This window comes from Orycteropus afer, unplaced genomic scaffold (genome assembly GCF_000298275.1).
Source record: "Orycteropus afer afer isolate SDZICR_OR568_19922 unplaced genomic scaffold, OryAfe1.0 scaffold00001, whole genome shotgun sequence".
Taxonomy (NCBI): domain Eukaryota; kingdom Metazoa; phylum Chordata; class Mammalia; order Tubulidentata; family Orycteropodidae; genus Orycteropus; species Orycteropus afer.
Genome location: NW_006921588.1, coordinates 33,337,445 through 33,364,413, shown reverse-complemented (window position 1 = coordinate 33,364,413; position 26,969 = coordinate 33,337,445). Strand labels below are relative to the sequence as shown.

The 26,969-nt window shown below is 39.7% G+C and overlaps 1 protein-coding gene across 1 annotated transcript in view; it reads right to left on the bottom strand.

The window, feature by feature from the left end:
- Positions 1-26,969, bottom strand: part of STK39 (serine/threonine kinase 39) — a 408,683-nt gene that overhangs the window by 291,362 nt on the left and 90,352 nt on the right. The window contains exons 2-3 of the mRNA XM_007946961.2: positions 23,768-23,880; positions 4,769-4,877 (exon numbers count right to left, since the gene is read on the bottom strand). Of these exons, the coding sequence (XP_007945152.1) occupies positions 4,769-4,877; positions 23,768-23,880 (222 nt within the window). The remainder of the gene's footprint in view (positions 1-4,768; positions 4,878-23,767; positions 23,881-26,969) is intronic.

Below are 26,969 nucleotides of genomic sequence, written 5' to 3'. Positions count from 1 at the left end.
TTTTATTTTTATTTTATAAGGATATACCACATCAGGAGTATATGTATTTCTGGCCTGCTGAGAGAAAAATGAGCAAGAGTCCACATGTACCCACATTCACTTTACCTGTAGAAACCTGTTTAAAACCCGTTCCTCTTACCTAAAGCCCAGAGAGACTAAATCAGAGCCTTTTAGAAAGACAAGAAAATCTCAGAAAAAGGAATGGGGATAAATTTAATTTTAAAATGTAGAAGTTTAATTGGGATAAAAACAAGGAGAGGAGGTAAAATCCTCAACCTGGAGTATTTAGGGTTATTCAGGGTCCCAGATCACCAGAATTTGTTTCCTCAGATTTGGTGAAACCCAACCAGAGACTAGGTTAAGACAATCTCATTGGCCATGTACATCCTCCACAGAACAAAGGAGCAGTCCGACACTCAACACTGCAGTAACGCTCTAGAAGGGTTCCTTTTTCTTTTTTTTTCCCCTATTTTTTTCCCTTTTCCTTTTTAATTAAAAAGCAAAGTAGGCACTCAAGGAAACAATGACTAATAGGAATGAGAGACTGGGAACAGAACAGAACTAAGCTCTCCCAGGCTCCCTACTGAGACCTGCACAAGCAGACTCAAGCCAACGACAGTGCATTTGTATCTCTTTCCTGGGCCTCTGCTTGATCCAAGGTAGTTTCCTTAAAAAGGAAAATAAAACAAACAAACAAAAAAATTAAGATGCTTTCCTGATACAGCCTTAGCTGGGACGGAGTTTGTAGATTTGAAAAAATGGGCTCCATCATATAAATTCTTCTATGCCGATTTTGGCTTCGTCCAGGTACCACACAGCGCTCTCCTTGCCTGACTGATCCTCTGCGCCCACACTAGACTACATGTTTCAGAAAGATATGCAGGGAATGACGCCCTGGAAATGGAACCATGATGTGAGTATGCTGGGTGTTACTAAGAAAATTACTTGGGCTTTCTGAGTTTCCATTCTCAAGTAAAGGGGATAATACTTGCAGCACAGCATACTTTCTAAATCAACAGGTCCTAAAATCACAAATTCCAGAACTAACAGTTACTATGTGGGTGATCTTGGGCAAGCTACTTAACTCCCTTGATAATTGGTCTTACTTCTGGATATGGTAACATCTACCATTCCGGGTGGTTAAGATTAAATGAGATAAGCAAATTGCTTTGAACCAAATTGAGCCACAGAGTAGGTGTTCAATAAAGTTAAGAGTTATCACTGCATTCTCTATCTTACAGTGATGTTAAAAGATTAAAAGAATTAAGGTAAGGGATGTGAAAGTGCCTTGTAAATTAAAACTGTCAATGGTTTTTAGAACTTTAGTGATCTGGGGCTAGAGGGGAAAAGTTTCCCTTCCCAAATACAAAACGGACTGAAAATAGTTTAACTTCTAATCAACACTGAAAGCAAATAATTTAGTATGTGTTTCTCTTCATTTCAATTAAAGCAATATTTATTGAGCATCCAATAATGCCAGGCTTCATGAATTGGAAGTGCATTAGGCAGCTCTTTCTTCATGAAGTCGTCAATCTAAGTTTGTGTGTCCAACACCACAGCCACCAGCCACATGAGGTTATTTCAACATAATCTATTTGAAATTGAATATAAATTCAGTCCCTCAGTCACACTAGCCATATTTCAAGTCCTCAGTAGCCATATATGACTAGTGGTTACTGGACAGCAGAGCTATAGAACATGCCCATAATCACAAAAAGTTCAATTAAATGGCAATGAAATAATTCATTATACTGCATTGTGCAAAGGACTTGAATAATGTTAAAAATAAAGAGCTTAACTAAAAGCTCTGGTAGCATAGTGCCTAAGGCACTTGACTGCTAACCAGAAGGCTGGTGGTTCAAACCCACCAGCCACTCCTCGGAAGGAAAGTTGGGCAATCTACTTCCGTAGTGATACTGCCTCAGAAACCCAAGGAGGGGTCACTGTGAGTCAGGTCCAACTTGTCGGCACATAACAACAACTAAAAGCAAGAATACAAACAGATACTTGTACACCAATGTTCACTGCAGCATTATTCACAATAACCAAAAGGTGAAAAAAGTCTGAACGTCCACCAACAGATGTATGGATAAACAAAATGTGGTACATATTACTACACAAAACACTGTTCCACCTCCTACTTTGGCGAGTAGCGACTGGGAACTGAAAAGCTTGTAAGCAGCCATCTAGATGCAACAATGGGTCTCTCCTCATCCGGAGCAAATAAAAATGAAGAAAACTAAAGATTCATGGAAACAATTAGCCCTAGTGACTGGTACACCATGTGATCCACAACCTATATGACTATGAGACCAGAAGAACTAGATGGTATCACTGTCAACCACTAGGAGGGGGATATATGTAGGAGATCCTGGATAGAGAGGAAGAACAATATGGAACAAAACTCAAAATCATGTACAATCTGCAAAACACCGGATAACATGGAAGAACTTGGGAGTACATTATGCTGAGTGAAATAAGTCAAATCACAGAAGGACAAATACTGTGTTAGTCCATTATTGTAAAAGTCAAGGAAAAGTTTATCTATGGAAGGAAATTTTCTTTATTGGTTACCAGGGAGGGGAGGAGAGGGGAGGGAACACTACTAGATAGATAAAGTATTGATTTGGGTGAAGAGAGGGCAATGTACCAAATATAAGTGATCAATATGGTGGCATTGAGGAAGAGAAAGACATAGAGAGGTACATGGGAGGTACAGACAACAGCACATACAGTACTGCATTGTCAGTGAAGGCAAACATGGGTATACAGGTGGACAGATGGGTGGACAGGCTGAACTATTAGGTATGTCTATGAAGCAGGGAGTGTACCCAAGAACATGTATAGGGCTGGCAGACAAAGGTCCTATAAGTTTATGGGTATGATCTGAATTCCCTGGTGTATAGTAGAGCTGACAAGGCGCAAGGTTGTAGTCACTGCTTGGTCACAGCCAGCTACCCAGAGGGACTGAGTAGTTGAACCTGTGGACTCGGGACCACAGTCGCAGGGGATATCAAGCTCAATTAGCATAACATACAACACAAAACATTATTCCACCTCCTACTTTGGTGAGTAGCGACTGGGATCATAAAAGCTTGCAAACTGCCATCTAGATGCAACGATGGGTCTCTCCATGTCCAGAGCAAAGAAGAATGAAGAAAACCAAAAATTCATGGACACAATTAGTCCCAGTGACTGGTGCACCATCCGATCTACATCCTATATGCCTATGAGACCAGAAGAACTAGATGGTGCCTGGCTACCACTATCAATCACTTGGAAGGCGATCTATGTAGGAAATCCTGGATACAGAGGGAGAACAATGTGGAACAAAACTCAAAATCATTTGGAGAAAAAAAAAAAAAAAAAAGGAGGGGACCAGGTTTGCTGGTCCGATAGAGCCTGGTGGAACCACTGAGACTATGGCCCCTAGCTGCCCTTCAGGTCCGGAAATGAACCCACACCTCTGGCTTGCAGCCAAACAAAAGACAGGCAAATGAGTTGAACATTTACACTCCTTGGAGAGAACAATCATGGGAGAAAGAAGGGCTGCTTATGCACAGGGAGAAAGCTCAGGGGGCAGGAGTGCATGGAGGGAAGGACACAGGGAAGAGGTAACTATCAGGAGGAAGTGGGAGCGGAGCTGTTGCACTGTGGTAAATTGTAGTCAATGTCATGAGACAAAGTATGTGTGAATTGCTGTATGGAAAGGGAATTTGCTCTGTAAATTTTCACCCCAATCACAATTTAAAAAAAAAAAAATGTGGTGTATATATATATATATATATATATATATATATATATATACATACATACACACACACACACACACATATATATGATATAATATCATTAGTCATAAAGAGAAATGAAATCCTGATAATATATATATATATATATACATACATACACACACACACACACACATATATATGATATAATATCATTAGTCATAAAGAGAAATGAAATCCTGATAATACGGAACATGGATGAATCTTAAAAACACTATACTCAGTGAATTAAGTCAGTCACAAAAGAACAAATACTATATGACCCCATTTATTATGAAACATCTAGTATAGGCAAGAATATAGAGACCAAAGTTTATTAGTGGTTACCAGGAGCAAAAGGGGGTGGGGTGGGGTGAAGGACTCGTTGCTGAGGGGACAATGAGCTTCCATTAAGGGTGAAGGAAATTTTGGGGAATGGATAGGGTGATGGATGAACAACATGATGAACACAATTGTCAGTGAACTGTACATACAGAAGACTACTGAAGTGGGAGACGTTTTGTTACATATGTGTTTACAATTAAAAATTTTTTTTTTTTAATAAAAAGGGTTGTAAGAGAAAGGACTGGTTAACTCTTTTGAAAATAGTCGTGAATGGCTGCAGAGAAGATGTAGCTTTTTAGCACTTGAGTATGGGGCAAAGGAAAGGAGAGACATCTAGGACTGAGGAGAGCACAGGTGACAGTGCGGAGGCATCAGCATGCACAGGGTTTCAGAAAACCTCACCCAGGCCAGGATATGAGGCATATTTAATACCTAGAGAAAAGGACAGAGGAATCCTAGGAAGTTAGGTTGAATTATGAAAGGCTTTGAATGCCAATGCAAAGGTATCTAGACTTATTTCATAGGTAATGATAAACCAAATAAAACTCTTAAAAACAAGAGTGAAGGGATCAAATCTAAAGTCTTATTCAATATGCTGCTCCCACCAGAGGAAAAAAGCAAGCAAACCACCACAATCCACAAAACCCACTTACCTCCACTTAGCAATTTCATAACCAGCCAAAGTTCGTCTTTCACCACAAAAGAGGTGTAATAGGTCACTACGTTGGGGTGGCTGCACTGACTCATGGCTTGAATTTCTTTCTATGAAGAGAGCAAAATATGACATAGTACCATGGGGTGAAAAGTGGGAAGCAAAATACAACTGAAACAAAGTTGAGGATCTGGATGTCTTGGCACATCTGGGGGACTGTCTAAATCATTACTTCAAAAACATTACATAAGGACTAACTCTCTCACTCTCATTAGCAATTCACTAGAATTAACACATCCTCCACAGGAAACCATAGGCCCTGTGGCCCAGCTACAGAACTGAGGAACTTGAGATCAGCATATCACCCAGAAAGCCCCCCACTCTTCCAAGAGAGAACCCTGCCATATACGACTAAGTGCCTCCTACCTGAACTGAAGGCCTCGACAGAGAGATAAAAGACTGGGTGAGTTATTAGGAGAGCTGGGTCCTGGTGCCAGCCTGAACTCTGGTGGGTCTTAGCTCCTCCCTCATCCAAAAGGGGACAACAAAACTGTTCCTGTTTCTCAGGACTGCTGCGATGGCAAATGAGAAAATACACATGAAAACGCTAGAGTATCATTTCCCAAACTATCTTCCACGGTAGCTATTCCATCAAGAAAAAAAGGGGGAAGGGGGAAGGGGGAAGGACAGGTAGAGTAAAATAAGTTTGGGACCATCAGGTACTACATCCCCTCTAAAAGAGTCACAGGGAGTATCAGTTCTAGCAAAGGCTCTGAAAAGCCCAGTAGATCAATCTCTTCATAGTTTAATCCACATTAACATCACAGAACAGTAATGCTCAGTGGAAAGCAATGCTGTAGAGACAAAAGTTTTATATAAATATGTAGAACAAGTTTGAAATAAAACACACAGGCACCTTCATTAAACCACTTTTTTTTTTTTTTTTTTTTTTTGCAATATGTAAGTTCATACTGGTTTTTGTGTGTTGTTCTAAGTATTGACAGATAATTCCTATAAAGCTTCAGTCTAATCCCACCCCTCCATCAAAGGTACCAGATCAGCATAACTCACTTTCAAGGTGCTGTCAAAACACCACAAGAAAAACCTAAGTCATCAAAGAAACCTCATTTATGATATCATACACTTATGATTTTTTTTAAAGTATTTGTGTATTTATGCATATCATAAATATTTGCTATTAACAATGAGCTTCTAGTTTTTGAGTTAGCTAAAAGTCATCTGACCAGAATATTCCAACTGAGGCTACTACCTTTGTCTGTCCAGTACTACCAAATACCTAATCTGCAAGTTACCAAGAAGACCCTATACTTATGATAACTTAGCCAAAATACCTTGACATATTTAAAATATATATATAAACTCTGTCTTCCCTGAGAAATTCACCACTTTTTCTATTTTCAGTATATGTACAACATTTTCCTTTCATTATTCCCTCAACCACTTAATTGATTACAGGTTCATTTTTTAAATCTGACACTTCTCAATTCAGCAACTCCTGTCCTTTAAACAAGATTTGAAATCCCAGGTCCAGTTTCCATCTGTTTCTGGTGTTGGGTTTTGATCCCATGAGACACTTCTGAAGGAGAAATGGGACACTGCCCAGGCCATTCCTATTTCAACTCCCTGCACCTGCTCATTGTGGGATGGCCCACTTTGCAGGTCCTTAGCATTAGTCAGAGTTGAAAGAGATGCCCCCACTGTTCACAGAAAGGAGAACAATGTTCTTAAACGTATGTGTGCTCGAAATTCTCACCATTTTATGTTAAATCTAAATGGATGCTTTTCTAGCTTCCTAACTGTACACTTTTATATCATGAATCAAAATGCATCATAAATAACCAACAACCCTCTGAAAGGAAATTCTTTTGCACTAAAGCAAGGTTGGGTCAGAGCGTGGAAAAACACGTTTTGTAGCCCTCTGCATTGAGATGGCAGTATCACTTCCTACCCAGAGTATCAGGTTTTCTGACACTGCAATGGGGAAATGGTGTGTGTGTGTGGGGGGGTATGTGTGGGTATGTGTATTAGAGAAAAAAATTCTTTTAGGTAATCTATGAATATAACTTATCAAATTCTATTCCTTTAAATCTTTTAAGTCTTGGAAGTACCAGCTAGACATTTAAATATCCTGAGGACTTAAAAAAAAAAAAAAAAGGAGAACAGATATAGCCCCTATAATACAAAGACAGGAACAGAATGAGGGCAGATCAAAGAAGGGCTGGGAGGCCTGAGAGTGGCTTTGCATCAGCCTGACCACTCATACCCTCAGACTCTTCCTCCACGCAGCTTTGCCATTCCTCTTCACCAACAGGCTAGGGGTCCACTGTACCCTCAAATGTACACCCATTCTACTACACAGTCTTCCCATACCACAGACCTCTAATGTTCAGGGTCTTGCCTTTGAAACTTGCCTTAGGGAAAAATACTTGCAATTCTCTCTTGGGGTATGATCTGTAGTATCACTGAACACCCCCCCACACACACACATAGTATTTCCACCCAATCCATTGCTGTCAAGTTGATTCTGACTCATAGTGAATGTACAAGAGAACTGCCCCATAGGGTTTCCAAGGCTATAAATTCTTACACAAATGGGCTGCCACATCTCTCTCCTAAGGAGCAGCTCGTAGGTTCCAACCATCAAACTTTCAGTTAGCAGCCAAGTGTTTAACCACTGTGCCACCAAACCAAAAACCAAATCCACTGCCACTGAGTTGATTCCAACTCACAACAACCCTATAGGACAGCAGAACTGCCCTCATAGGGTTTCCAAGGCTGTAATTTTTTTTTTAATTATGATTTGGGTCATAGTTTACAGAGAAAATTTGTTTTCCATTCAACAATTCATACATATTTTGCTTCTTGACACTGTAGCTCCCACAATGCAACAGCTCTCTTCACAATTCCTCCCTGTGGTTACCTTTCCCCTGTGTCCTCCTTTCCTATACATTCCTGCCCTCTGAGCTATCTCTCTGTGCAAATACTACACTTCTGATCTTCTGTGGCTAACTGTTCTACATTGTTCACCTTGTAGGCCTATCTATTGTTTGGCTGAAAGCCATGGGAATAAGTTCAAGTCCAGGCTCAAAGGGTGTCGAGGGGCCACAGTCTCAGAGGTTTCACCAATGTGTATCTGACTAGTAAGCCTGGTCTTTTTTATTTTGATCTTGTTCCACATTCTTCTCCCACTCTATCCAGATCTTCTATTTTGATCACTTTCCAAGTGGTTGGCAGTAGTAGTCAGGTACCATCTAGTTCTTCTGGTCTCTGGGTTGTGTAGGCTGAGATCAAGGCCATAAATCTTTACAGAAGCAGATTGCCTCATCTTTCTCCAGGAGAGTAGCTGGTGGGTTCGAACTGCCAATGTTCTGTTTAGCAGCCCAATACCACAACGCCATCAGGGCTCCTTAATGTTTCCACAATAGGTTAGAAACACACATAAAGAAGGAAGAAGATCCTCTGCATGTCTGTTGTTTTTGTGAGTTGCTGTCAAGTTGGTTCCCACCCATGGTGACCTTATCTATAACAGAGAGAAACACTGCTCAGTTCTGTGCCATCTTCATATCATCGGTATGTTTGAGTCCATTGTGGCAGCTATTGTACCAATACATCTCACTGAAGGTTTCCCTTGTTTTCACTGGCCCTCTAGTTTACCAAACATGATGTCCATTCCTAGTAATTTCTACATGTCTATCTAACCCTTGGGAGCTCTGGTAGCATAGTGGTTAAGGCACTAACCAGAAGGCTGGTGGTTCAAACCCACCAGCCACTCCTTGCAAGGAAGATGGGGCAATCTACTTCCGTAGTGATACTGCCTCGGAAACCCAAGGAGGGGTCACTATGAGTTGGGTCTGACTCGAGAGCACATAACAACAACAATCTAACCCTTATTTTAGTTTATATTTGTTGTTGTTGTTATGTGCCATCGAGTCGGCCCCGACTCATAGCGACCCCTCCTTGGGTTTCCGAGGCAGTATCACTACGGAAGTAGGATTGCCCAACCTTCCTTCCGAGGAGTGGCCGGTGGGTTTGAACCGCCAGCCTTCTGGTTAGCAGTCAAGTGTTTTAGCCACTATGCTACCAGAGCTCCTTTAGTTTATATATAACCCTTTTATTTAGTTGCCCTCTAGAGAAGTGGGAGCTCTGTAGCATAGTGCCTAAGGCATTTGACTGCTAACCAGAAGGCTGGTGGTTCAAACCCACCAGCCACTCCTCAGAAGGAAGGTTGGGCAATCTACTTCCATAGTGATACTGCCTCGGAAACCCAAGGAGGGGTCACTATAAGTCAGATCCGACTTGACAGCTGTGAGTTTTGAGTTTTCTAGAGAGGTACAAGAAAGTAAAATTTTAAAATATATAAACAGTACTTAATCAAATATCATTTCCACAGAACACCTCCCAACCTCCAATTGTTTTTCAAAATAGTGATGATGGTTGCTATTTGAATCCCTCCTTGCTGGCAGTCTAACTTATCCAAACCTCTCTCAATGTCCTAATTTCACTCATATGGTTAAGCAAAGACACTAGGTGTCAAGCATATCCATTTGTCCCTATCCCAAAAAAATGACAAAATATTACCTGAAGACTAATAAATGGATATGACCAAAAAAAAAAAAAAATCACATTCTTCCTATAGAATGAAAGGGTTCTAACCATCTATTCTCTTAATGAAGGCACAATTCATGGAAGATGTGCTATTTAGAGCAGTGCTCTCAAACTTAAATGGGCACACAGCTCACCTAAGACCTGCTGAAAATGCAGATTCTGACTCAGTAGATCTCAGATGGGGCCTGAGATTCTGCCGAACAGGCTTCCAAGTGCAGACAATGCTGTTGGTCTGGGAAACAGATGACATTGCAAAGCAGTAGACTGAGATTTGAAGGAGGGTTATTTTGGAGACTAAAGCTCTAGATACTTTCTTGGCCTAATGATCATTTGAGAGAATAGTTTAGTTATCCCCTAACCTAAGCCTGACACGTGCTTTTCCTGTAGAGGTGGAGGAAATATGAGATGAAGGAACTCAAATGGCAACAATGAAAGTGACTGTGGTTAAAAGGCAGAGTAGAATAACAAGCCCAACGATGCTACCTAACTGTTGTTGTTGTTGTTATGTGCCGTCGAGTCAGCCCTGACTCATAGCGACCCCTCCTTGGGTTTCCGAGGCAGTATCACTACGGAAGTAGGATTGCCCAACCTTCCTTCCGAGGAGTGGCTGGTGGGTTTGAACCGCCAGCCGTCTGGTTAGCAGGCAAGTGTCTTAGCCACTATGCTACCTAACTACATCTGTCCAAAATATAGGGATAGGAAGCAAAGCTGGAATAAGGGAAGTTGTAGTATGAACATGGTTTGAATTTTACACATACAAGAAAGAGTAAAAAAAAATCAGGAAAACAGAGGTCAAAGTTAGAAAAACTCAACAATAGAAGAACTCTCAAATCCAAGCAACACATTCATCAAAAATATATACAGAAATATAACACAGTGGCTCCTTTGGAAGTCTAATTATATAAGACTCGGCATGCTCCCAAACACTAAAGCAAACTATGGCACAATATTTCATCTTTTCTGTGGCTTAAAGAGGAAGATCTGCTCGTGCAGTTTCATCTGAAACACATGATGATTGAAATTTCACAAGAGTGGTAAAACTGACCAAAAATAGGGTTGCAAGTAAAACACTTTATCCATCTGCTAAAACTAAAGTGGCAGCCACACCAGTATCCCTCTGCTAGGTGTGACGGGGAGGAAGACAGATCACAGAGGGATACCCATGCTGCTGTTGTGCCGGCCGAGTCAAATTAGCCACACCAGAGCACGTGGTTCTTACACGCCGCACACTAGGTTTGGTAGAGGAAAACAAAGACATAAAGTCTCTTACCCTGGAAAAATGAAGAGGAGGGAGGAGGTTTTTCTCCCCCAAAAAGAGAGAGAAAACTATGTTTAAATGCTTAAGGCAGTTGTTCTTATATACTGCTTTAGAGCCTTAGTTCTTTCTCCAAATTTTATCTCCCATAAATAGTACTGAGGACAAGCAGGGCCTGTGATTACTAGGGATGTGACCCTGGATGAGCCCCTATGTGGGAAGAAGAGTTACACTAGAAGACACACCTGGCTTTGAAGCTCGGCTCTGCCATGTACCAGCTCAATTATCAGGGCAAACTATTCAGTATCTTTGAGGCTATCTCCCTTTCTGTAAAAGGAGGTTAATAATGCCCTCTATGTAGGAGTGTTATGAAGTAAGCAAACAAGATACATAAAACTCCTTGCTGAATGGTTAGTACACGATATAAAAGTTGCTTTAGTTAATTTAAAAGTTAAAAGTTAATTTAGTCTCTTCTTTTAGTGTCTCAGTTCCTTCTTTGCATGTGAGCATCTTCTTACTGATTACTGTTCTCAAGTGTACTGAGTTCCTAACTAAGCCTCAAAGGCAGAGAGAAACAGACCTTGGCATAAGCATTCACCTTTACCTAAAGAAAAGTCAAATAACACACTCAGTGGGCCCTGTTGGCTCCAGGAGTGACCTATAACACACGTACAGGTCATTTGGCCATGAATTTTTCACATTACTGATCTACATCGTCTCTATCAGTATTTTTCCATCTTATTTAACCCCATGTTTCATTTATGTAACCTTGTCATACCTCTTATGTCCTGTTAAGCTGCCTCAAGTACTTTATGGAACAAGAGGGAGTTTAAATATATACTCATGCCAAGGATTACAAACCAAACCCAATCAAATACACTGCCGTCAAGTCGGAACCGACTCAAAGTGACCCCTCCTTGGGTTTCTGAGGCAGTATCACTACAGAAGTAGATTGCCCAACCTTCCTTCTAAAGAGTGGCTCGTGGGTTTGAACCGCCAGCCTTCTGGTTAGCAGTCAAATGCCTTAGGCACCATGCCACCAGAACTCCTAACAAGTGGGTTGCATGGGCCAGGAATCGAACCCAGGCCTCCCACATGGCAAGTGAGAATTCTACCACTGAACCTACAAATAAAGAAAAATAAGACAAGTATGAAGACACAAAAATTAGGAAAAAGTGAAAGCCTAGTTTCTTTGGTCCCTAAGACCATGAGATTCACAAAGCAGCTAGAAAGAAAGAGATTTCATTACCGAAAGGGAAAATGGATTCTGAATTTAAAATGTTTAATTATACTTAATCAAATTAACATACTGTGGTGTAGTGCATTGCATGGTATGGCTGTTCCAGCCATAGACTTTGTACTCCCACCAGATTACTGGGTGGGACCATGCAAATATGTATAAACTTGACTGGGCAGCTGGTAGTAGTTATTTCCTATAAAGAGACTGGCAATTAATTCCCTGGTGGAATTTGCCCTGAGCAATTAAGTAGCTGCTTCTAAACTCCTGATTGTTAAAGTCATCCACATGGGGTATTTCTGTTGGAGCAGCACAAAGTAATCTTCTGGGAAAGTTCATTCTCTCTCAGGTGTATAGAACTCTGATGCTGGGATTGGTTAGTTTGCCACTCTGCCAGGCTTAAAATGAGCCCTCCTAGAGGCAGAGGGGGAAATCTCACTGCTGGCTGAGAGAGACGCCCAGCTGAGAGACGGCGGCAGTGGAACAAAGAGGCATGGGACAGAGTGGCAGGCTTACCTGGCCCACAGAGGCAGAGGCCAGGCCAAAAGGCCAAGAGCCAGAGAACGTGCCTAAGGGCATAGCAGAGAGGAAGCTGTCCGGATCAAAGAACTGTATCCTGAGCTCTTTCCTGAACTTGAATTGTAGCCTGTGGCTTCCCTAATAAACTCCACAATCTGTGAGTTCTGGGTTGCTAGTGCACTGAATTATCAAATCCAGCAAAGAGGTGGTAGGTGCTGCAGGAGGGACAGCTGATGTCAAAGTTGGTAAGAGGGCTGAAGGGTGGCAGCATGTCTGGCCTCATAGGAACAGGTTTTGGGCTGCTGATGGTGATTTTGTCTTCCTCTTGCAGGAAGGTCTTAAAGGAGGTCAAAAGATGCCACCTCCTTGCTCTTTAGCACATACCTACATAACTTTTGTAAGTCCTAAATAAATTCTTCTTTATTTAGTATTAGGGAGCTCTGGTAGCACAGTGCCTAAGGCATATGACTACTAACCAGAAGGCTGGTGGTTCAAACCCACCAGCCACTCCTCGGAAGGAAGATTGGACAATCTACTTCCTCAGTGATACTATCTCAGAAACCTAAGGAGGGGTCACTATGAGTCAGATCGGACTCGAGGACAGTGAGTAAGTGAGATTTGGTATTAGTGACAAAATTGCCCCACTCAGCCTTATTTAAAAAATCAAACCCACATGAAGTTCCAACATGATTTTCAGTTAAGTCTTAGGAGATACTATTCTGAACTTTATTCTAAAGTAGTGGTTCTCAAGCTTGGCTGCACAATGAAATCACCTAGGGAGCATTAGAAAGTACTGATGCCTGGGTTTTATTCCTGGGGACTCTGATATAAAGTAGTTGAGGATGCAGCCTGGGTATGAAAATTTTCAAAAGCTCCCAGGTGATTCTAATGTGCAGCCAAGGTTGAGAAGCACTGCTTTCAAACTAAGCAGTGAGATTCATTATTCTGTCAATGAAATGTTAAGAGAAACATCTAGCCCCCATGCACATTTCCACAGCACAACTTAATTCCAAAAGGAAAAAAAAAATTTGTATCACACACACACACACACACACACACATATGATTTACAAATACCATCAAATGAAACCTGTATTTCTAAATGTGAGAGATGATTGAATGCATCTTTATAACATATGCAATATCCTGCAAGCATTTTAAACACCCCTTAAATGATTGGAGGGTTACTGTTGTTGTTAGTTGTTATGGTGTCGCTCCAACTCTTAGCAACCTCGTGTGCAGAGCAGAACTTCTCCATAGGGTTTTCTTGGCTGTAACCTTTATGGAAGCAATCACCAGCCCTGAGATAGAAACCTGTTGACGTTGAGTCCATTCTCACTCACAGCAACCACAAGTGTGCAGAAGAGAACTGCTCCACAGGGCTTTCAAGACTGGTATCTTTCTGAAGTAGATTGTCAAGTGTGTGTTCCAAGGTATCTCCAATTGGTTTTGAACTGCCAATCTTTCTGTTAGCAGACCAGTGCTTAACTATTTGCACCACCCAAGGACTCGTGATAGGAGAGCAACCGTGTTAAAAATATTTTTCAGAAAGTCTTTCTCCATCTGGCACTTTCATAATATCAGCATTATTAGGAGAGGTATCCTAATCAACATAAATAAATATGCTGAATGAAGTAGGATTAAAAACAAAACAAAACAGAAATTATAGTAATATTTAAAATAAGCCAAAATTGGAAAAGATTGATAAAATTTGTATAAGAGAGCAATGTATTCCTCTGACTTGTCATTTTCAATCATTCAAAATGACATTATGTGATTTTTTTTAATTGTAATAAATGGCATACCACTTATACAGCTCTTGCCTTTTTCGGAGTTAGAGCGCCAACAGATAAAAACCTATTCAAGGAAGAGTAAGTCCAATATTCTGTACTGTGCCACTTACAAATGAATCAACAAATGAATGTCCCTTGCCACTTAGCTTTGTAATTATTTTCTTATGATTTGATGTCTGTGTTTATCCAAGTAGGAGGGCAGGATTAGACACGGAAATTTTTGGATATTTTGAAGACATGGAAACATTTTTAAGAAATTGAGAATATGGATACATAAATTCTATGACAGCTGCAATCACTTTGTAGAAAAGCATTAAAACTAGAGAGGATAGTCATAAATAGTAAAGTAACATGGGAATGAGAGGTCTGTAAAATCTGTTGAAAGCAGTAGGGAAATCATGACAGGTAAATAGCTACTTGCTAGCAGAATAAAATGTACATCCCAGGGATTACCTGCTTTGTAATGATGTAGTGGGTAGTGCAAATAGTTAATGCACTCAGCTGCTAACTGAACGTTTGAAACTTTGAATCTACCCAGAGGCACCTCAGAAGAAAGGCCTGGTGATCTCCTTCCCAAAAAACAGACATAGAAAACCCTATGGAGCATAGTTGTACTCTAACAACACATGGGATCTCCATGAGTCAGAAATGATCAACAGCAACTAGTTTCAATGATGTTCTGAAGGTGGACATTTTGCAAAAACTGCCTAACAGAGCTAAGGAATTCTATGAAATACAGAAGCCACAAATAACAAGGAGGGTAGAAAAAAAGCAAAGAATAAAGTACTGATACTGAAATACCACAGGAAAACTCACTGGCAAAGAGCCATATTCTTTCAGAGATGGCTAAGAAAGTTCTTCGCAAACAGGAATAATGGATGTCTTGTGGGTTCTGAAAGCCCCTAAGTTAGCCATCATGGAATTCAACTCCAATTCAACTATAAACAACTGCTTTTGATGATTTAATGGTCTATGATCTGGAGTACTGAAGAAAGCAAAGCCAAACACTTCATGACAAAAACAGGCACAGTTTTTCTTGTCAGCCAGTGTGCGTGCTGCTGGAAGCCTCAACTCTACCTCGCAGCACTGCTACTGTACTTGGCTCCATCACCAAGCGATGAGAACATGAGGGGCAACTGCCTTTTTCTTTTTTTGTTGTGCCCTCCTGTCCTGTGCCTGGGTAAGGTATACAGTCTCGGGTTACGCTGAAAGAACAAACATCCTTTAAAAGTGACAGAAACTCCTAACAGTCTCCAACCCTTGCCTCTCCCTGATATTTCAGAGTCCTCCATTTTTAGCAGCAGTTTAATTCACTGTGGAAATACTTGAACCAAAATAAGTAAGATAATGTAGAAAAGGACAAAATCATTTGTCCCTCTGTTGGCTCAATCCATGTAACAGAATTTTCCAAGAGTCTACAAGGATGACAAAAACAGGGTATTTTAAAAAAAAAAAAGAAAGAAAGAAATATAACTGAAGTTATATTCAATCTGGGAATATTTTTCCCATTTTCCCTGAGTCTGAAACCAAGTGCTAGGTCTCCTGTTACTGAGAATATGTAAGTCTAGAAGCATAAATGTCCTTGCAGTGTTAATTTTTGCTTCCTCTGTACAAAAATCATGAGATGCAGACATCTTAACAAGCCATCTCTAACAAATGCTAACAGATATACAAAACATTTAAAAGTAAATTTTTTAAAAAATTAAGCAAATTCAATTAGTCTAGTTATTATCTGAATAATTTTAGTACAATTTTTAAATCTGATGTTCCCAAAAATGAAAATTGTTTTGTCCAATCAAATACATATTCTTAAAATAATGCAATTTTAGAACTTTACCAGTAAGTTTTGTATATATATTTATTCCTTAATTTCTAGAGAATGCTTCCACGCCTTCAAAGTATACAAACATTTCCCATTTCTAACCCTGACAATAACTGAATATACTTGGATGAACACAATTACCAAATCGTATGAAAATTATTACAAAGCTAAGTGGCAAGGGACAAACAATAGTATAAAACTTAGACCTGAAATGCTCAAAACAGTACTATACTCAGTGAAGAAGGCTTGTGTTGTAAGGCTATGCCCTTGGTACAAAAGAATCTATAAGAAACAAGAAAGTGCAATTTGTGATCACATGTAACAACAAAGGGATGATGTGGGAGGAACTGGGATATGAACAATTAATTTACTAATAAAAAATACTTAAAGAGTGAAAAATATTTTCATAGATGGAATTTTTTTTAAAAAAATTCACGCACATTGTGGCTTCTAGCTTTTTAAAATGATGTCCCCAAACTGGTATAATTTTTTCTACACTAAACAAGATTTGCAAAAATATCAACAAAATTCCAGAGGCTGTTAAAAGCAGTAAAACAAAACTTGTGTTTGTTTTCAATTACTTTTTTTAGAAAACTTCATTAAAAGGAAGGAAGGGGGAAAAAGTCTGACTAGAGAAATTGTTCAGAGGCTCCCAAATAGTGTCATTTAACTTTAGAAGGATGAGAGAAGCCTGTGTCAGAAAATGGTTAGAGGATAACTATAAGCTACTCTCTCAAATGATCATTAGGCAAGAAAATATCTAGAACTTTCTTCTCCAAAATAACCTACAGCTAACTCACTCCTCAAAGGGAAAGAAAAAAGGATGGAAAAAGAAAGACGATGGAAAGGCAACAGATCAAGAGAAGGGGGAAATAATCAATAAAATAACACTACAGAAGAAACCAGATGAGGAGAGTTGTTTTTCCTGAAGAAACATTCTTCAAGTATCTATGAACACTATCATGAAGACTATTCAAACTGAAGTTATATATATGAAATTCTATACCTGAAGACTATTCAAAGAAGGAAAATGGCAGAATTTTTCCAGTGCCAGGCTGTTTAATGACTGGGAAACCCTTTTACTATGCATACAGGAGAAATAGATGACACACTATAAGCCAAAATCTATGAATTTTTATTTAAAGTAAAAAAAAATCTAGTAGATTTTTATCATCACAGCACAATACTGGACTGGCCTGACTTTATCCTAAATTATAAAAAGCTCTGGGGGAGCACTGCCAAAGGCATCTGACTGTTAACCAGAAGGTTGGCATTTCAAACCTACCAGCCACTCCATGGAAGAAAGATGGGGCAATCTACTTCCATAAAGATTTTCCACCTTGGAAACCCAATTCCGACTCACTATGAGTCAGAATCAACTGGATGGCAGTGGATCTGTTTTTTTGTTTTTGGGAATTTGCTCGTAATTGGTGCTTTGTAAAATAAAGAGATTTTAAAAAAAAATTCAATTCTCATGGAACTGAGAGTTTCTGGAGCCACTGAGGCTGGATGAACTCTCATTACCCTGAGATAATCTTTAAACCTGAAACCAAAATATCCCCGTATGTCTTCTCTGAACCAAAACAGTTTCATTTAATCAGTCAAGAACGACTACCTTCAGCACTGTGCTCTTTTAAAGAACTATCTATAAAGGATCAAATTGACAACAGCAACTCAGAAAGGAAAAACAGAAAACTTAGGGAGCAGTGAGTTTATGTTAATGGGGGAGGAACAATTTTTGGAAAAGGAGAACGAGAATGGATGTACAGTGTCACTCAACGGTAACATAAAGAAACTGTTGAACTGGTTATGTTTTACTGTACATATTTTCAACGACAACAAAAAAATATTTTTTAAGAAAGATTTAGTTACAAGAATTGATTTTTAAGTACACAAATCAAAGAATTTTGGTGATAAAAATATTTTTTTGTCATCGAATATAATTCCTCATTGAACAAATGAGAAAACTTGAGAACCAAAGGTGAAACTCATTTGTCCAAAGTTAATAGACATGCAGGAGTGAAGAACTTTAGGTTCCTTGACTCAGCAGACCTATTCTCTCCAGAGTCATCCCTTTTGTGTGGCCGCTGTTTGTTCTCAATGACTTTGCCCACAGTTTGTCATCCTTCACAAGCCAAAATGTATTATCATCATAACATGCCATTTCATAACGTAATCATCTAAGTATACTTTTCTTTTGAAACAAGTACTCTGCCTGGCCCCAGGGCCATGATTTCTCATATGCATGTACCTCGCCTGACCCTAAGAATTAACCTATAAATTTTGATGGTTTTGATGGACATATAGAAAAGAGAAAATATGACTGAGCTTTCTGTGATTAGCGACCAAAGACAAACTAAACCCAAGAGAACTTAATTCTATACAGAAAAAATATTGAGAAGGACATTGGTAAATTTTAAAGTGATGAAGCCAAGTAAGGTAAAAAATCATACAGTCAAGTCAAGTGATGAGTCATAATGTTCACCAATCCCTGGACAGCATAAGAGAGAGATGGAAAAAGTGAGTTTTGGAATAAATAAAAGGAAGTACTGTGTCACATTTATAGAATTCCTTCTGTCACCTGGTGAAAAAGGCTGAGAAGACAGATGACCTCAGAAAAGGCAGACTAATTCTTCATGGGTATAACAGATTTTAAGGGAAGGTAAGTATGACCTAGCCTAGCATCCCTAACCTTTGAGGCTGACCACAAACCAGAGCACCAAGCTCCTTTAAGATACCTCAAGGCCATTTTCACATGGAAAATAAGTCTACGTGACAGTGAGTCAAGTGCATTTAGACAGTCTTAAATTCCTATCAGAAAAGCAAGAATTCCCCTCAATGGAGTACACATTAGAAAACAAAAATCTGCGAGAATTAGCTGCCGACCTGCTAAACCATGCCTAGGCAAAGAGACGGATAAGGTACAAAAAGACATCCCCAGCTCAAGAACTTCACCTACCCAATAAAAAAATACAGACTCATTTACTTATCAGTGGGCTCCCTAAGGAACAAGGCCCCTCTGTCAGTGCCTCAAAGGGAAAAAAAAAAAAAAAAAAACTCACTGTCATCAAGTCTATCAAGTCTATTCTGACTCACAGCAACCCCCACTGGGTTTCCCAGGCAGTAAATCTTTACAGAAGTAGATTGCCCCATCTCCCGTCTTTCTTCTGCAGAGCAGCTGGTGGGTTTAGAACCACCAACTTTCTGGTTAGCAGTAAAATGCTTTAGGCATTATGCCACTAGAGCTCCTTAGCTTAGTGCCTAGTGGATCTTAATAACTATAAAATTAACAAGTTCTACTCTAAAATTAGAAATATCTCAGAGGATGCTATGCTAATTATAATTAGTCATTTACCCCACTGTGGGATTAATAACAAACATGGGATTGAGGAATCTCAGAAATTATCAAAGCTTTTTGGTGGGGATGGTAAGAAATACACAATAGAAATACAACCTTAGTTCTTGGAAAATGAGCCACCAAGATAATCATACCTAGAGTGATGAGGATATAGTTACAGGCCAAACATACATGAGAATGTAAAAGAATGCATAGAAAAGGCATCATTAGGATGAAGTAAATGTTATTCATGTGATGCCAAGGAAAACATTTGTTTCAGCGTGTTCTAACTGCTGTGAAACTGAATTTTTATTGAGCATGTCCTTCCATATACACACAAAAAAACTCTTTTTATGTGTCTAAGCACAATACAGTAACTCTGGTGGCACACTCAGCCGCTAACCAAAAGGCTGGTGATTTCAACCACTCAGCAGCTCTGCTGGGGAAAAGACTGAGCAATCTGCTCCTGTAAAGACCACAGCCTAGAAAGCACTATGCAGCAGTTTGACTCTGTCATGTAGGGTCACTGTGAGTTGGAAACTGACTCAATGACATCTAACAATAACAAGCACAAGCTAGCAACTCAGCAAATGTTTATCAAATGGATGAACAAATGCATATTAGAACAGAGGTATTATCAGGAATATTACAGTATTCATTTCAAAAGAATTTTATTAACAACTACCAATTATTTAGCACTGATGACCTTACCTACCCTGTCTTTTTCTCCCTTCTTTCTCAGAGAACCTGGCACTATCTCTACATTCTAAAAGCACGCACTAATCACATTGGTGATTCAAAACATGCAGGAAACTTTCTTCCTTTTAAAAATCAGATAATTATCACTTTGTTTCAGATATCATGACCCCTTGACTCCTTCTTCAACAACACCTCGGGCAAACTCCCTAACTATATGAAAATCTACTGAGGACCTGCACTACACATAATAGCAGAGCCTAACACCAACTGTCAAAAACCGTTCTGTGCCATTACAACTAGCTTCTGTGTATAAACACCGGCTTCTGTGTGACCTGAGGTGGGGTGCAAGGCAGGTGGGAGGACGCATAGTTTCATCAAGGAAGACAGACACTCTGATGACCTGCAAATAGTTGATAATTGTGACTTCCATGACATAATACTCTCACAAGATAAAGATTTCAGTGGCCATTGTTTCTTATAAGAACAATGGTTTCCAGTTAACACATGGCACGGTTTGTGAAATGATGGAGTGTACTGACCTGTATATAATGCACACACATGGAATTAAAGGATTATTAGGATACTGGATGTCCAAAAGCCGCCAAAATGTGAGCCCACAGAAATAATGAAAGTGCAAGCAACAGCAGTATTAGAAGTTGAAAGGATTACAGCATGCAGTATCACATGCCAATTACCAGGCCACAAAAGACTGGCAAACTTAGCAGCCTATATACTGTAAGTTCCACTTCTTTTTGCTTGCAAAGGACCTGGGAGTACTATATCCTAAAGAACTATAGAGCCATTCCCCTACTTTCCAGGTATAAGACATCAAAAGGTCAAAAGTTCAAGGTTAAGGAAAGGTCAAAGCCATAAATTAATACCTTTTTAAATGAAAAATAAATAATTATGCATATATACTATACTCTATTAGCTGCATAAACATTAAGGGGGAAAAAATGAGAAAAATAAATTAACTGCTAATAGGCAAACTCATAAATCCTAAACTCTAAAATTAATGGACGGAGCTGGGCACAAAGCCAGGAAAGCACTAGTCCTGAGATAGATGGTTCTGCCTGCTTCACTCTAAATGACACTCTTAGGTATATTGGTCCTGGGGAAAGAGAGGAGGGGGCTGGGATGACTTATCTCCCTGCTGACCTCCACACCAGCCCGCATACAGCTTGCCATCACTAGCAACTGATTACTGATGAAAGCCAAGCAAAGGGAAAACATGGATGTTTGGGGCAACTGAAGTCAGGGTAGAGACCAGAGACCAGAGCATGGGCCAAGGATAGGCCCAGGATGTTGGTTCCAGAGCTGTTAACAGAAGGGCACCCAAGCATTATATATAATTCTGTATATATACTCTACTGATAACAAAAAGATAACTATGAAGTCTCTAAGAAAGCACCACAATCAAACATAACTATCATGGGTAAATTCTCGAGTGATATTTCCAAACAGTGTATAAGTTTAAATGTATACTGCAAATTTTTTAACCAAAATCAGTGTACACTTAGAGGCCTGGTGGTGCAACCAAAAGATTGACAGTTTGAACCCATGCAGCAGCTCTGTGGGAGAAACACCTGGCAATCTACTTCCATAAAGATTCAGCTGAGAAAATATGGGGCAGTTCTACTCTGTCACGTGGAGTCATGATGAGTTGAAACCGACTCAATGGCACCTAACAACACAACAAAGGGATTTTCGAGAGCTTCCAACTCAACTCTCATGTTAAATACCACAGAACTGTGGAGGAAATGTACCTAAAGTTAAAAATCAAGCTAGTGGCAGAAGCAGGACACAACTCTCTCCCCTGCTGGTTCAGTACTTTTTCCAGGGAGAGAAAATGACCTTGAAAACTGATTTAATGACAAAGGCACAATTTTATTGGTTACTGAGGTAACAAGTCACAGACAAGTAGTACTGAGTAATAATTTCCATAAGAGCAAAGCACAGCTGAAACTTTGAGGATGTTTGTAAAAGCCTTAAACATATGCAAATTTTAAAGACATTAAATTGTGGGAGCCCTTGCTTTAATCTAAGGATTATTAGGCAATTGGTGCTTCTATGCCAATGTGTATGTATTGTGTGGCCAAATGTATGCATCGTGTGGCCAAATTTAAAATGTAAGGCCAAACAGATCTGGAAAAGTACAGCTTTATCCTTGTACTTAATTTATACTATAGTGTACTGTAATTAAGCCTGAAATAAAAGCTATATTCTGAGTAAAGACAAAAAGCTCTTGTTAATGGCATTCCATTGCCAATGTAGAATATAACAAAAAGCTTCTTCATTTGGAGCCAACTGTCATTATACTTTGTAGCTTGTATGAAGCTATTGGACTAATATTTGTACTGGGATTAGTGTTGGGATAACCAATCAGTTAACTCTTCCATGGCAGTTTTCTATTATCCTTATATAAATGGCAAAAGGAAAAAAAGAAAATTGGCAGACAGAACAACAACTACATTTATGAGATTAAACTTTCAAATCCTTCACAGTTTGCTGGGCAACTAATAACTATGTGCCAAGCCATTCATTTAATAATGAGCCACTTAAGGCAAAAGCAAATGTTCCTTCAACCAACCAAGGCTATTACAGTCACAGCCACATTGACAAGCCCCAATTATTTGTTTGTTGTTGTTGTCGTCGTTGTTAGGTGTCATCAAGTCGGTTCCGACTCATAGCGACCCTATGTACAGAAAAACAAAACACTGCTTGGTCCTGCACCATCCTCACAGTCGTTGTGTCTGAGCCCAGTGCTGCAGACACTGTCCATCTATCTCTTTGAGAGTCTTCCTCTTTTTCGCTAACTCTCTACCACGTATGATGTCCCTCTCCAGGGACTAATCTCTCCTGATAACATGTACAAAGTATGTAAGATGAAGGCTATCCATCCTCGCTTCTGAGGAGCATTCTGGAAGTACTCCTTTCAAGTAGATCTGTTCATTCTTATGGCAGTCCATAGTGTGTTCAATATTCAAAGACACCAATTCTTTTTCAGCCTTCTTTATTCATTGTCCAGCTTTCATATGCATATAAGGCAACTGAAAATGCCATGGCCTGGGTCAGGTGCACCTCAGTCCTCAAAGTGACAAGACTATTATACTCATATCCACACTGACAATTCTCAATTATTTACGTAATACACTTCATTTAGAATAAGAACTACAAGTTGCCATATTAAAATTTTTTCAAAAAAACCTCTCCTCTTTTTAGCCAAATGCAAGCTACCCTGCAATATTAAGAATAACTGAAATTTACATGTGGTTTTGTAATTTATGAAATCCAAAATGACCAAGAAATATTTTGGAGGACAATTCCTTTGTCACAATTCTAGACCAAGGGCCAGAAGCTTGCCATCTAACTCTGCACTCAATAATCACATGGCCTTAGGTCATCTAACTAAATCTGTTACCTTATTTTAGAAAATAGAGGGTCACTAAGACCATCTCCAACTGAGGATTAAAAGCACTGAGCCAGATATTATTTATCAAAACAAAGTAAACAATACATTATACAATATTAATGAATTTATAGTATTATTATTCAGGGAGGGAAAGTGGTATGGACTGCTTTCCAAGACATGCATGAGTCAAAACAGGAGTTAACACCAACTTGTCTTTGCTCTCTTATCTCTGGCTTCTCCCACCCATCTCCACACATCCATAAGAAAACCACCCTGTAGGTATCCCTTCACTTTTACTTACTAAGAGTTCATCCATACTGGTCTGGCATTTTTCCAAGTTGATCCGTTTTATTGCTACACGTTCTTGCCTAGGTTTGCAAAGAGCAGCCTGAACCACAGCAGTAGCTCCACTGCCTGGAAAGAAATGAAAACATCATCAGTTATCAATAGTACACAGTCTGGTGACTATCTGTGACTCTTTTCATAAATAAATACCTATTTATTTTTAAAGTCTTTAAGGTATTCAAAATGTTATCACCTGACATCTTTTTAAACAGCTTCTTGAATCCTAAAATAATTATCTGGTGGAGAAAAAGGAAAAACTAGATTTTTCTAGAGAATACAAAGATAGTATCTGCCAGCAGAAGTCGTACAGTTCAGGGAGGTAACTCACATCAAAAGAGCCCATTTAATATAGTGAGTTTACCTCTGCCCAGAACAAAGCCAGGGAAGGTGGCAGGTCTGAGAATACAGAAAGAAGAGGCATGGACATGGAAGCACAATCCTGTATAGAAGCCATTACCATCCTCTGGTCCTGATATTTTCTAAATCCAGTACCTTTAAAATATAAGAGGTGCTCGGGTGGCATACTGCCTAAGGCATCTGACTGCTAACCAGAAGGCTAGGAGTTCAAACCCACTAGTCACTCCTCAAAAGGAAGACTGGGCAATCTACTTCCATAATGATACTGCCTCAGAAACCCAAGGAGAGGTCGCTATGAGTAGGATCCAACTCAATGGCAGTGAGTTTGGTTTTTGGGTTTTAAAATATCTCAGATTTGTCTCCTCCACTTATACACAAACCAAACCTCTCCAGTCCTACTTCAGGACTGCCACAAAATGCTGTGACAACTTATCTGTTCTGGGCACACACTGAGCTTTCTTCATAGCTTGCTCTACAATTAGAAAAACAGGAATCAACCCTAGTGCTCTCATGTTGAAATTACGACTTTCAAGGATGACAAAAGCAAGTATGTAATTACAAAAGCTCTTGGCATCATACAAATTTCCTATTTCTAAAATTTATGATCACTTAGCTAATACACTCAAACTCCTAGGAGACATGGTCATGTCATCATCCATATTTTATAAGAGCAAAATGTAGACAAGTAATGATTTGTGACAGAGCACAAAGAGCTCCTAATAAGATTTACATTCCATAGAGGCAAAAAGACCCCCTGGTTAAGGCATCTGTATTCTGTAAATAATACCAAAAATGTCATTCTAATCACATAAATCTGGCACTGCAAGACCGCCAATGAAAGAAACAGCCTGCTCTCAGGATCCCAGAAAATGGGGCCAGATGTGACCATCTAACTTTTTCCTTAAAGATTCTCATTGGATGAGACTTCCCAAGTAAGTCATCAAATACCATCAAAAGAGGGGTGTGGTGATCTGCAGGCAGTAAGAAAGAGAGATCAGTAATAGCTTTCCTTACATATGTGATAGAAATAAAAGATACTTCCAGTGCAAATCAAGACTTTTCCAACCCAATGAAGTCTCCAAGTAGTATCTTTAGGGCTGGGACTTTGCCCTTTCTGCCTTGTGGCCTCATCATCAGTTCTGACCTCCCTGACTTAGTGACCCTTAATGGTCCAAACAACGGTCTCCAACTTCAAGAGTCTAATTCCACGGAAGCCCAGCCTGTATTCATTGGGGAAGAAAATCTACATATCCTTACTGTCCACTCTCTGTATAGCAGGTACTTTACTCATACAATTCTTGTTAAAATTCTGTATTTTTTTTTTTAATTATTTATTTGCTTGTTGTTGAGAACCCTCATGCTTACCCTCATTTAATCTGAGAGAAAACGGGGGCTCAGAAAACTTGTTCAAGATCACACAGCTAATCAGTACCTGAGTGCAGATTAGACTCAGGTTTGATAGACTCAAAGGTCCATGGTTTTTTCTACCTCTCACAAGCCTGAATGCACACTTCCCTTCCTCATTTCAGCCTTGCTAGGAAAGTATTTCCTTCTATCCCGTACTATTAAACAAAAGACAACTGAGAAGGCCAGTTCCAGTGACATTCTCCAGAGCTCAGTTCAGGGAGAATGCACTATTGTGATTGCTTGCTTAAAGGACCTTCCTTTTCCAAATCCCAATGCTCCCTCCATCAGCTGTTACACCAAATCCCACCAGCTTGGCCTCACTGGCCCTGCAGGTCACAGCATGCTGGGTTCGATCCAAAATGTTCCAGATACCAGAGCCAAACACTACAAAGAGTCCCACTGATAACAAAGTGTATTTTCCAGCATAGGCCTCCAGAACAAGAAACCATCCCTGAAGGGAACTGCAGAGAAAGTGATAAGCAGCTGATTAGCACTGGGCCTGGTACCCAGCAGAGAAATCAACAAACACCATTAACCAGCTGCTGATAGGAAGCCATTCTCAGCACCACTGGCTATAAATCTTTTTCTTGAAATTGTACTCCTCCATCCTTAATCCTCCCCTAGGATTAAGAATATCATGTTTGATAAAGTGGAAGGTCAGTGAAAACGAGCGAAACCCTCTAGGAGACAGATTGACATGAAGGCTGCCCAACAGGAACATACTAACGACTGTGAAGACGGCTGGGGCCCAAGCAGGGTTTTGTTCTATTATACAAAAGGCTGCTGTAACTTCACAGCCACTAGTAACAACAACACCTTAATGCACACTCCCAGAACATTCTCAAATAGGGGAAATTAGAACAAAAGAATTCCCAGAAAGGATACAGTAAGTGTATATAATTCTGAGATGCCTCTCTTAAAATCCATTAAGTAATGAAGTATGAAATTCTTCTGACGTCCAGGGACACATGCAAGAATATGGACAGCAATTGAAATTTTTTAAAGGGGTGAAATGGAGCTTTACAACTAGAGAATTGTCCATTGGTTTACAGCTACAGCTGATGAAAGAACAACTGGGAATTTCTCCTCTCTAGACCTCCCTGACTTAGTGATTTCCTGATCCGAGATTACTGTCATAGTAGGGATAGATTTAGTCATTCATTGGGAAATTTTGCTTTGAATCCAAAGACTTCTTTCAACTACAAGAGAAATCAAGAACTATGTTAGCAGTGAAGTCCATCTTGAAGGCCACAAGCCCAACTCCTCATTTTATGAATGAGGAAACAGGCTCTCATGAAGGATACATCGCCCGCCCCCCCCCCCGCAAGATCATACAATTAGTAATTGAAAAGCACGAAATTAGAACTCCAAAATAAAAATTAAAAAAAAAAAAA